This window comes from Arachis stenosperma, chromosome 2 (assembly GCF_014773155.1).
Source record: "Arachis stenosperma cultivar V10309 chromosome 2, arast.V10309.gnm1.PFL2, whole genome shotgun sequence".
Taxonomy (NCBI): Eukaryota; Viridiplantae; Streptophyta; class Magnoliopsida; order Fabales; family Fabaceae; genus Arachis; species Arachis stenosperma.
Genome location: NC_080378.1, coordinates 22,858,044 through 22,871,267, shown reverse-complemented (window position 1 = coordinate 22,871,267; position 13,224 = coordinate 22,858,044). Strand labels below are relative to the sequence as shown.

General features: G+C 33.6%; 1 protein-coding gene across 1 annotated transcript; it reads right to left on the bottom strand.

Moving 5' to 3' along the window:
• Positions 1-5,977: 5,977 nt before the first annotated feature.
• LOC130962691 (protein FAR1-RELATED SEQUENCE 5-like) lies at positions 5,978-6,685 on the bottom strand. Its single transcript, XM_057888869.1, has one exon. It carries the CDS (start codon positions 6,683-6,685, stop codon positions 5,978-5,980), a length of 708 nt encoding a protein of 235 aa, XP_057744852.1.
• Positions 6,686-13,224: the final 6,539 nt, after the last annotated feature.

The following is a 13,224-nucleotide window of genomic DNA, read 5'->3' as shown; positions in this document are numbered from 1 at the left end:
ATGTCAAAGTTGTCACTGCCACCATCACCATCCCAAAAGAAACTAGTGTATTCCACATCCGTCCATTCCAGCCTATAACAATCGTCTTGGGGGCTCTGAAAAGCTATAATAAATCAATGTTTTATAACAAAAAATATATAGATATATAAGACTAAAGTAATTGTACTTTTGTCTTTAGTTATTTTTATTAGTAATATATGCATAATGAAGTACAATCTAAACAAATCTTATAAGTCGATTTGCTTAACAAACCTCAACATGATGAATGTTCTCCTCCAACGCATTACTATAATAACGATGCCTATGTCTGCGTCTCTGGTTGTTTAAAGCACATGACACCTGGTTATGCCCGACGCGGTGACAAACGCCACACCGCTTAACACCTCGCGGCGATAAGTGATTAATCAAACCCCTTCTTTAGCGCTTATTGTGACGCACCGTCAAGGGGTCCCTAATGTAAGACCCTGATTTTTGAAAATTAAATAATTAACTATTTATGAATAAATATATTATATTAAGACGTAATTTTTATTATTAATAATATTAAACTATTATTATTATTATTATTATTATTATTATTATTCCCATCGGCCGAAAGCCTTTAAGGGCATGAAAGAATAAAAAATGGAATGTGTTACTTGCTAAGCTTTATATGCATGTGTATATATATATATATATATATATATATATATATATATATATATATATATATATATAATCAATGACAGATAAGTCTTCCATGTATCACTTTAATACTAATTATCCATTCTTCTTTCATTAACCATTCCTTCTCCAAGCAATACTGAATCATTTTCTTTGGGAAAATGAAGAGAATGTCGTGAGTGAGAGAGAACGAGAGAACCACGACACCGTGAACTTTTAGTTTCGATTTCTTGGGATCCGTAACTCCAATAAAAAATCTAATCCGGTAAAAGTGTTCGTATCCTCATCCTCTACACGTTGGTGTTATTTTTGTCCGGTAGAAGTCGACGGTGACATAACTCCTCTTTCCCTTGAGTTCGGTCAATTGGAGTTTTAGGAGGCACAGATGATTCTTAACGTTTTCTTCTTCAACAGTTCGGTCAGAAAACTTTTTCGGAGGTCCCGTTAGTTTGATTTCGTATGGAGGTAGGGTTTGGTAACTTTATAATAATTAAATATGAGTTTGATAAGTGAATGTTGATTTAGCTGATTATTGCATGAATTTGAATGAGTTTATGTTAAATTATTGTTAAATTATTGTTGTTTGCTTGAGATTTTGATTCGGTTATGTATGAACAACTAGCTGTGATGCTTTAATTATTTTGGGAATAAGAAATGGAATTTTCAAAAACTTTAAGAAATATATTAACTGATTTTGAATTATTAAAGAAATATTTTTGCTGCTGGAGTCGGTTAGATTATTAATTGTTTTAAAGATTTTAGAGAATGGCATAAAGATGTGGTTTTAGTTTTAAAAGAAAAAGAGAAGATAAATCGGCACGTGTACTTATGAGAATGATTGAAAGGTCACGAGAGGGTGACGGAAAGTAAATAGTTATGGTGCCGATGTGAAAGTGTTAAGCCGTGGGCTTTGTTTTTGAATGATTGTGCGGGGACGCCCGTGTGTATGGAACGGCTTCCAGGAGAAAGTGGCACATGCTTCAGCTGGAGAATCAGCGCCTGCAAGTACTTGCAGAGGTCATGTTCGGCATACTTCAGCTGGAGAATCAGCGCCTGCAAGAAGTGAAAACTTGCAGAGGTTATGCCGCTGGAATGCCTTATCTGACTTGCGGGTCGGATTGCGTCGGGTGCGGATCGAAACCGACAAATGAGCTCATTACCTGCGATAGGAATAGACATGCATCATGCTTGTTTGCGCATATCTCTGTGCTGTGTAACTCTGTGATTGTGTGTGTGTGCTGCGTGACTGATTGACTTCTGAGTTCTTTTATTATTCATGCTTATAAGTGTTTTGTTGTTAGTTGCGGTTCGTTAATAATGGCAAAATGAACTTAACTTCTAACCCCGACCCTACTAAGAACTTCCCGATTCTTACCCCCTATTTTCACCCCTTTTCAGCTACAGGTGCAAAAGCTCATTGTCAAGTTACGGGCGCACAGAGGAATACGTTTATAAGTTGAGTTGTTAGGATTTGTTTTCTCCTCGCCTTGTTAGTTAGAGTTTTTAGAGGGGTAGGATTTGTTTTTGGGAATCTTGAAATAAGTTTATGTATTTAATACTATGCGAATATATATACTTTTGTGATTTAGTGGCGAAAAATAAAGTCTCTTTTCGTTTTCTTAAATAAAGTTTCGGTTCGTATTCGCGAAGGCTCAATATTAAATAAAGATAGTATATAATAAAAAGGTTTAGAGGTAAGTAGCACTCAGACTTTTAGTACGATCATGAGGTGCTAAAAGTTAGGGTGTTATATTATGGTATCAGAGCAGTTCGTTCCCGTTAGAGCCTTGGGAATAGACTGACTATGCTTTACTGCATACTCTGAGTGTCTGTCATGCAGTAGGACTTGTCCCACTGACAAGAGTTTGAGTTTCAGATGCATGATTGTCTATTGATTAATGCTGTTAGTCGACCGTTGCATTTCTCATGGTATTAGGTCTGGCCAACTTAATACTAATGATTCATGTATATGGAAACACTAATGGATTATCACAGACGAGATAGAAGTAATAAGTAACGTGAATCGTGGGTTTTGGGAACGTTAGAAGTTATGTTTTAAGGATTCGTTTTGACGTATACTCTTTACTCGTGCTATGTGATTTAGTGTCATCTCTTCTTTCATTGTTTTCATTGGAATTCTTTGTTCCGGATTTCTTCTTTAAAATATGGTTTGATTACTCCTTTCAACCACACTTTATCGTTCATATATTTCTTTGCCTGATTGTGATCCTACCTGTTCATTTGAATCTTTTTGAATATACATTCTTGGCATGGCCTGTATCATTCTTCATGAATCATGTTTTCTTCTAGTAGAGTCTGAATTTATTTTATTATATCAATTTTTGAGGACGAAAATTTTTATAAGTAGAGTAGGATGTAAAATCCTGATTTTTGAAAATTAAATAATTAACTATTTATGAATAAATATATTATATTGGGACGTAATTTTTATTATTAATAATATTAAACTATTATTATTATTATTATTATTATTATTATTATTATTATTATTATTATTATTATTATTCCCATCGGCCGAAAGCCTTTAAGGGAATGAAAGAATAAAAAATGGAATGTGTTACTTGCTAAGCTTTATATGCATGTATATATATATAATCAATGACACATAAGTCTTCCATGTGTCACTTTAACACTAATTATCCATTCTTCTTTCATTAACCATTCCTTCTCCAAGCAATACTGAATCATTTTCTTTGGAAAAATGAAGAGAATGTCGTGAGTGAGAGAGAACGAGAGAACCACGGCACCGTGAACTTTTAGTTTCGATTTCTTGGGATCCGTAACTCCAATAAAAAATTTAATTCGGTAAAAGTGTTCGTATCTTCATCTTCTACACGTTGATGTTATTTTTGTCCGGTAGAAGTCGACGGTGACATAACTCCTTTTTCCCTTGAGTTCGGTCAATTGGAGTTTTAGGAGGCACAGACGATTCTTAACGTTTTCTTCTTCAGCAGTTCGGTCAGAAAACTTCTCCGGAGGTCCCGTTAGTTTGATTTCGTATGGAGGTAGGGTTTGGTAACTTTATAATAATTAAATGTGAGTTTGATAAGTGAATGTTGATTTAGCTGATTATTGCATGAATTTGAATGAGTTTATGTTAAATTATTGTTGAATTATTGTTGTTTGCTTGAGATTTTGATTCAGTTATGTATGAACAACTAGCTGTGATGCTTTGATTATTTTGGGAATAAGAAATGGAATTTTCAAAAGCTTTAAGAAATATATTAACTGATTTTGAATTATTAAAGAAATATTTTTGCTGCTGGAGTCGGTTGGATTATTAATTATTTTAAAGATTTTGGAGAATGGCATAAAGATGTGGTTTTAGTTTTAAAAGAAAAAGAGAAGATAAATCGGCACGTGTACTTATGAGAATGATTGAAAGGTCACGAGAGGGTGACGGAAAGTAAATAGTTATGGTGCCGATGTGAAAGTGTTAAGCCGTGGGCTTTGTTCTTGTATGATTGTGCGGGGACGCCCGTGTGTATGGAACGACTTCCAGGAGAAAGTGGCACATGCTTCAGCTGGAGAATCAGCGCCTGCAAGAAGTGAAAACTTGCAGAGGTTATGCCACTGGAATGCCTTATCTGACTTGCGGGTCGGATTGCGTCGGATGCGGGTCGAAACCGACAAATGAGCTCATTACCTACGATAGGAATAGACATGCATCATGCTTGTTTGCGCATATCTCTGTGCTGTGTAACTCTGTGATTGTGTGTGTGTGCTGCGTGACTGATTGACTTCTGAGTTCTTTTATTATTCATGCTTATAAGTGTTTTGTTGTTAGTTGCGGTTGGTTAATAATGGCAAAATGAACTTAACTTCTAACCCCGACCCTACTAAAAACTTCCCGGTTTTTACCCCCTATTTCCACCCCTTTTCAGCTACAGGTGCAAAGGCTCATTGTCAAGTTACGGGCGCACAGAGGAATACGTTTATAAGTTGAGTTGTTAGGATTTGTTTTCCCCTCGCCTTGTTAGTTAGAGTTTTTAGAGGGGTAGGATTTGTTTTTGGGAATCTTGAAATAAGTTTATGTATTTAATACTATGTGAATATATATACTTTTGTGATTTAGTGGCGAAAAATAAAGTCTCTTTTTGTTTTCTTAAATAAAGTTTCGGTTCGTATTCGCGAAGGCTCAATATTAAATAAAGATAGTATATAATAAAAAGGTTTAGAGGTAAGTAGCACTCAGACTTTTAGTACGATCATGAGGTGCTAAAAGTTAGGGTGTTACACCTAATGCAGCCCTCAAGGGTGGTTGACTCTGCATGTGGCTCGGTCCTTTCCCTATCAGCTTGCATACCTTTTTTTCGTTCCTTAAGAAGTACTATCTCATTCCAAAATTTATTCGTCAGTTCGAATTATTCAGCATTGCCAGCAGAACCAAGAAGCCATAACTCCCTGCAAAGATCGCTTAGCATCCAGTTACGGCAAGTGACCATTGTCCCAGCAAAAGGGGCCATTATCCATGAATGCACGAACCCTTGAACGTGCATTTTTGGACCACCTATCAAGAATGAGACTCTTGGGTAACTCAGTAGCATCAAGATGAACAAGAACGGCAACAACATGTTCACATGGTATGCCAAGCGATTCCATCCTCATGCAACTACACTTGTATATTTCTTCATTCGGATAGTGAGATACACGCCACTCTTTATGCAAGCTTCCAGAACATGAAAGTGTGTAAATCTCAAAAGTTGGTGTATACGTGCACGAATGAATATTCAAAGTGCAAGCTCGCGAAAGCATTGGACGAAATAATAAAAATATATCTCTTGTGAGCATGTTTGTTGCCGACCTCTCCAAATCATCCAACGGGCTTTGTAGTACTAGGTCCCCAACAATTGATTGTAAATCAGACTATACTTCTCTGAATCTCATTTGGGAAATACACCAGAAGAACTGTTCAACAAAATCTCTCAGGTTATGCCTGGAATGAACAAATTTCCCAAGCATAGAATGCAATCCCTCACATCTAGAGGTTGTGCGAAAGCCTCCAAAAAAACGTCCTCTAATGTGAGCGGTTGCCTACATCTTGCACTTGGCATAAAGGTCACAAACCCATTCATTGTCATGAAGACCCAAGCTAGACACCAATTTCTCCCATTTCTCTTCAAGCTCTGACACCTCATAATAAAAAAGCATACATTTCTTAAACTCAACGTAAATGTTGGGTTGCTGAGGTTTGATGTTGCATTCCTTATCAGGTGTTAAGCACATAGGCGGTGATAAGCACCGGTAAACACAGTCTCAATGGCCTTTTTCATTATTCCATGCCCATCGATAATCACACACCAGGCTTCTTTCCCTTCATGGCATCTAGAAACTGTTCAAGTAACCACGTATATGTTGCCTCATTTTCATTTGCAACAAGTGCAGATGCAAACACAATGGTGTGGTTATGATGATTGACACCGGAAAATACAACTAAAGGGCACATATACTTATTCTTTCGATAAGTCGCATCAAATGCTACCACATCTCCAAACAAATGGTAGTCCAATTGGCTACAATTGTCTGACCAAAAAAGGTGGACCAACCGACCCTCATCATCTGCCAGGTATCGCACGAACATTCCTGGGCTCTCTGCTGCCGTTGATTCCAAATACTTAAGGCAAGCCATGGCATCACCACCTATGAGCCTCCGTTGCTTGTCTATCTGATTATACATATCTCTTTTCAAAAAGGGCACATTATGAAATCCACCTGCAGTGTGTACAAATGATAAATAAATCTGAGTAGTTTTAATACCAACTTTCAGCACCATGTTCATCTGATCAATTACAGCAGAATTCATTTTCCTATGCCCAGGAAGCATAAAAGTTAACATATCATCAAGCATTTTATGGTTGTGTTCGTCTTGAAAGTAGGTTACAATCCATCTGCCCATCTCCTCATGTATATGCACGCGCATCTCTGCCCCCTTTCCACATCTAGTTGTAGGCTTTGATTCCAGTTTGCGACGAGTAGCGTCATTATCAGAAAAATCATTCATTTTGGCATACAAGTTGTAGAAGGAAAAGGCAACTGATCAATCTGGAAAATGAAGCCTTCGAATCTGATCTGCAGTTATCTCTTTAAACTTCATGGTCCGGAGGTCCACAATCCCGTCAATTGATCTGTTATCCCAGTTATCATAGAAATTATCACCAAAATATTCATCGGAACCGGAAACACAATCAGGCACATCTTCGAGTGTCCTTTCCTGGAGATCTAAATCATGAAACACATTCATTCCTTCACTGCACATCGGTGCTTCTTGCTTTGCACAAAAATCTTCTAACCTGGCCCGAAACCATATCGGCAGAGACACAAATCAGACTTCAACAAAATTTCATCAACAACATTGAGCCGCAAAAATATTACTTCGAAAAAAAATATAGTATCCTTTCCATGAAAACCGATAGGACACGATAATAAAATCACATGGGTGCTACAGTCCACAACAAAAAAAGAGCATGGATACCGTAATTAACATTGCACTCCGACTAAGAAGCCACTCTATGGTTTCGATGAGGAAATTCAGGGGATCACCAGCCCATTCCCCAAACCCGACCCAGCATTCAAACTTGCGTATCCCTCTCCTCTTGTGCGGAGTTATGATCAACAATGGCTTCACCTACGGTCGCCCCTCAACAATCTGCGATCGTCTCTCTTTTATCACGTTTGCAGCACCTGCTCGTCTTCATCCTTCTCGGCGGCACTCCGATGAAGACGAACATAACTGGTTTCAGCGACGGCTACGCAACCCCATGACAAGGACGTCCAGTGAAGACGGATGACTTGCTGGGGGACGACAGTGGCTCTTCCGGAGAAAGGAATTAGCCTCGCAGCGCCGAATCAAGAGGACACGATGAATTAGCCTCGACAGTGGCCTTTACTTCTTTTCTTTCTTTATTTTTTCTTTGGCCCTACCTTCTTTTTTTAATCTTACCTTATCACAATGTTATCACTTTTTTTTTACCTAACAGTTTACACCCATTAAGTGATTTCAGGTCCGTATTGGCTCTGTGGTTATGTTTAAGAAATTGTCTTTAAATTTGAGGCAACCTTATAATATCAATAACTCCAATGGTCAAAACAAAAATACTAGTAAAACAGAACACGAATACATAAACTTGTGTCAAACCGTACGAGGCGTATGCAGAGTTTGAATTAGCGAGGCCCAGGCTAAAACTCACCGCCATGTGTCTTTCCGAAATCTAGTTTTCTCACCATTCCCCATACACAATCTCAAACCTGACATACAAACTTCTTTACAAAACAAATTCTTACAAGTACACTAATGATATCTTTCCACGGGCCAATAGATTTAGGAATTCGATAGTCCTATAAACCGATTCTGAGAGAAGTACTCCATTACAACCAGCAACTATTCTTTTTCACATCGGCTTGTCTTCAGAAGAATATCTCCACCACCACTTAAACAAGAGAGTGACATTTTTTATTGTTATGTCATTCATTCCTAAACCTCCATACTCCTTAGGTTTTTGTATTGTACTCCAGCTTACTGTAGAAAGTTTTAATTTACCATCTTTCTCATCTAAAAAAACTTTGACTGAATGGATATGATCTTCTTTGTTACCGTCTTCGGTAACTTGAAGATGCTCAAGTAATACGGAGGGAAATTATTAAGCACAACCCTAGTAATAGTCAAGCGTTCCGGCCTTTGATAGCACTCTCGCCTTCCACTTGTAAAGTTTGTTTTCTAATTTCTCCACCACTGGCTTCCGAATTTCAATCATCTTAAAATTAGCCCTCAACAGTATATTCAGATAAGTAATGAGTAAATTTTCTATTGAACAATTTAACTCTTTTCTAAAGAGGTTATTTCATCCTCTTAAATATTAATTGGTATGAATGTAAATTTTTAATAGTTAATCATCAAATCTAATATCATATTGAAAATAACGTAAAAAGATGTTCAGAACAGAATGTATAATAAAAATTAATTTAGAATATCTACATAATTTTTAATCCCAAACTATTTATTTATGTAAATTCCTCTTTTTGTAACATTGCTTAATGTAGGTTCCTCTTTTGGCTGGTTCAATTGAATTTGCTTTTATTATGTGGCCAATGATAAATGTGTATGCGTTTATGCCACTCATGGCTATAGTACTAGATAGCCCTTTAAAATTGACTTTTGAAGGAGAATTTTTTAAAATATATAGTACTTATGTAAGTTATGTTTGATATAAAAGATCGTAATAGATATAAATATAAAAATAACTTAAATAATTATTATTATATTACATTTTTTAATTTTAATAAATATAAAATAATTTTAAAAATTAAATATTTTTAAAAAAAATTTTAAAAATATTTTTAATTTTTAAAAAATATAAACATAAATATGTGATTTTTTATTTATCAAATACAAAATAAAATATATGTATTTTAAAAATAATACAAATATATATTTTTTAATTTTACTAAACCAAGCTTAAATTATGTATAAGCTAAATGGCTGACGATGAACGATAATGGCTCGCAGCATTATATTACAACGATATATATTATTTTGTTTTGAAACCAGCAGGATTTCATAAAAATATAAGCAAAATAATCAACAAAGCTGCGAGGGAAAAAAAAGGGTAAATTCATAGTTTGTTAAAAATACTAGTATGAAATTACATCATTTATAATCGATTAAAATTATCATAAAATTTTACAAATAAATAAAATATTTAATTAAATTCAACCAAATCCAACTAAATTACTATAATGTATTATATTTCACATTCATACATATGCGCTTTTATTGCTGTTGTTTTCTTCTTCCTTACACTTGTGTTGCTGATGCTTATTTTTCTTTTCTTTTTTTTTCTCCTATTTCTCTTTCGTTATCTTTGTTATCACCACCACTAGCACGAACTCTTCCTCCTCATCTTCCTCCTTCTTTTTTCAATTGAATTTCTTCCTCTTTCTTCTTTTTTCAATTAAATTTCTTCTCCTCATTTCTTTTCCTCTCTCTCATCCATCGTCATCGTCGTCGTCGTGTTTTTCTTTTTATATGTAAATCTCTTTCGAATTTTTACACTTATTCTGGTTAATTTCGCTACGTTATCCATAGATTTGTCCACTTATTTGTTTCTATCAAAATTTGTAAATATGCAACTCAAGTCTTCATGAAATAATTTTTTAGTTCCATCACATCATTTAGTTGGATATTTCGGTGTTAGAATGAAGACATTTCAGTATTAAAGTGAAGATATTTCAGTGTTATTTTTTAGAAATTTATGTATTATTTTTTATATCAAATACGTCGTCTTCTTCTTATACGTAAATGATACTATATATTAATTCTCTTTCAAATTTTTGCGCTTAATTTCATTGTATTTATCTACAGATTTTTTACTTATTCTCTTTTCTATTAAAATTTGTGAATCTACAGCTCAAGTTTTTATGAAATAAGTTCTTAGTTATATCACATCATTTAGTTAAAAAATTCGGTATTAAAGTGAAGACATTTCGATATTGTTTTTTAGTTTTTATGTGTTATTTCATATATGAGATAAGCATTCAACTCACAGAATGTATAATATTTTTTAGAAAAATTTAATATTTTTTTATGTCTTGTTACTGAATTTTTGGTGTCAATTTTAAGTAATTTCGGTGCTATCTTGTTTCATTCTATAAAGTCAATATGATCTTTTAGTATGCAATTTACTTTTTACATTATGTATCATTTTATTTAAATTCTGGTGTCAATTTAGACAAATTTCAATGCTATTTTTATTTTTGATAAGAATTCAATTCAATAAGATTTTGTATCATTGTATTTAAATTTTTGTGTCAATTTAAACAAATTTCAGTACTATTTTTGTTTTTAGTAAGAGTTCAATCCAATAAGTGTGAACCTACACTCATTCAACTAAATAAGATTGTAATGCAGTACACACATGTTCATTCAAGTCTAATATAAAAAGTAATGCTCTTAAAAGAGGAAGTAATAACAGCATAAAAGAAAGAAAAAAGAAGAATAAGAAGAAATTTCGGCATCAAAATTAAAAAATTTACGTGTCATAGTTAAAAAATTTTGGTGTTATTTTCTGATAAATTTTGCATAATTCAAACCTATACTCTTTCTCCTCTTCTTCATCATCATCTTCTTCTTCTTTTTTTGTTCATCTTCTTCTTTTTGTTTTACCTTCTCATATTTCTTCTTATTTTACCTTCTTATCAAGAATAATAATAATAATAATAATAAAATACATAATGCTGCAAAATCAGAAGAAAGAGAGAAAAAAATACAATAATAACAACAATAATAAAAGAACGATGATAAAGAGAAACTACGTAAAGAAAAAAAAAGAAAAATATGAGATATAACCGTTTACGTTATTAGTTAGGGAGTTGGAACATATAGACATGTCTCACTAATAAAATTGATTTTTGTTAAATTTAAATCAATTTAATTACTAAAAAATTAGATGTATAACAAAACTAATATTTTATATTTTAATATATATTATATATATATAACTAACTGATTTAATTTGGTGATTTATTTTTTATATACATATATCGTGATTTTTTTTATTTATATACAGTTTTATCTATCATTAAACATGATGCGCAGTTCATTGATGATGGGTTATATTTATTTGAAACAAAAAAAAAAATAATAAGAGAAACTTTACTCAAATATCATTATTTATCCTAAATGGAAATGAATTCTGGTAGGGGAGTTAATGAAGTATTTATACAATATGTACAATGAGCTATTTATTTGGTTCAATATGAGTTAAAAAATGAACATCCAAAATAAAATACTACTAATTTCTCAAACACAATACATTCATACTATTCAGAATAACCATCCGGATTAGGGGTGTTCGCGGTGCGGTTTGAATCGGTTTTGAGTCAAAAACTCATCCGCCCGAACACTATATTTACTTGCGGTGCAGTTTGGATTGGATGATTTTTTTAAAAAAATCCGATCCGATCCGATCCGATCCAATTTCGAGCGGTTTGGATTGGATTGGATTTACCGTTTTATAATTAAAAAAATTAAATATATAATAAATCTCAACATCAAATTTCAAATAACCAATAATGACATAGAAGGTCTTAACAATATCTTAAAAAATCAACAATACTATAACAATAGAAATAAAATTATAAGTTAGTTAAAATAAATAAATAAATCACATTTTGAACATAAAACATCTATTAAATAATAATAATACATGAAAAATATAAAAATGTATAACAAATTGAATATGTTATAAGTACAATTGTAAACATAATAATAAAATAATAATATTATAACACATTATGCGGTTTGAATTGGATTGGATCGGTTGTGAAAAATAGATCTGAAATCCAATTCGATCTAACGGTTTGCAAAAAATAAGATCCAATCAAATCTGAATTAGTGCGCTTTTAATCGGTTTTCGATTTGGATTGGATTGAATGAACGGTTTAATTTGAATCGGTTTAGATTTAAACACCCCTAATCCAAATACCAAAAATATTCTATTGTACAGATATTTTATTGACTCTCTATACTTCTTCAATCGGAATACAAAACTCAAGCGGAAAAGTCTAGAAAGCTGCTAAATGAAAGCTCAAACAGGTTATTATAACGTTTCCTTAATTAACTATCTCATCGGCATACTTAGTTATACATTTGGTAATTTTTTTTTAAATATATCCAAACCATACTAGTTAAATTGCAAGATAAAAACGTATAAGTTATTTCGTTCCTTTATTCTCAATCTTCTTAGCTAGAATGTTATGCCATACAAAATGGATTCACAATAAAGAAATAATAAAATAGAAACAATCTTCATTATCAATTGGGACGAGGGATTTTTTGATGTTAGAAATTGTTATAAAAATAAGAAATGGTTGTGTGTTGAAAGACTTCTGTTGCAGAATAATTTTAATTGTGCTTTTATATTGGTTTATGGTGTACATGTTAGAGATGAGAAACTTGTTGTGTGAAAAGAGTTGAATTACATAGCAGGTTTATGTCAGGTTCCTGTTGTTTCATGAGAGACTTTAATGAGATTGTACATGTTGAAGAAAGAAGAGGCACCGATAGCTTATCCTTGTCGGCGGAGGACTTCAAGAACTGAATACAAGACATGGGTTTAGTGGACTTGCCGATTACTGACCGCAAGTTTACTTGGTTCAGAGGACGATCCTGTAGTTGTATTGACAGGGCCCTGTTGAGTTTGGAATGACTGGAGGAGTTCCCAAAGACTCGATTACGAGGTGGTCCAAGGGGTTTGTCTGACCATTGTCCTATTATAGTGAAAGATAAGAGACTGAGAGGTGGTCCTAGACCATTCACAAGTCTTGACTCGTGGTTTACACATGAAGGCTTCCTGAGGAAGGTAAAGGAGGAATAGAGAGGGCTAGGAGACATGCAATTTACAGATAAGATGAAGGCTTTGGCAATTCTTTTGGGAAAATGGCATAAAGACAATTTTGAAGACATGGACAACAAAATTTCGAAGTTGGAGGAAGAGATTAATAAGATTGATGACATGGTGGGCAAACAGGGCTTATGATGAAATG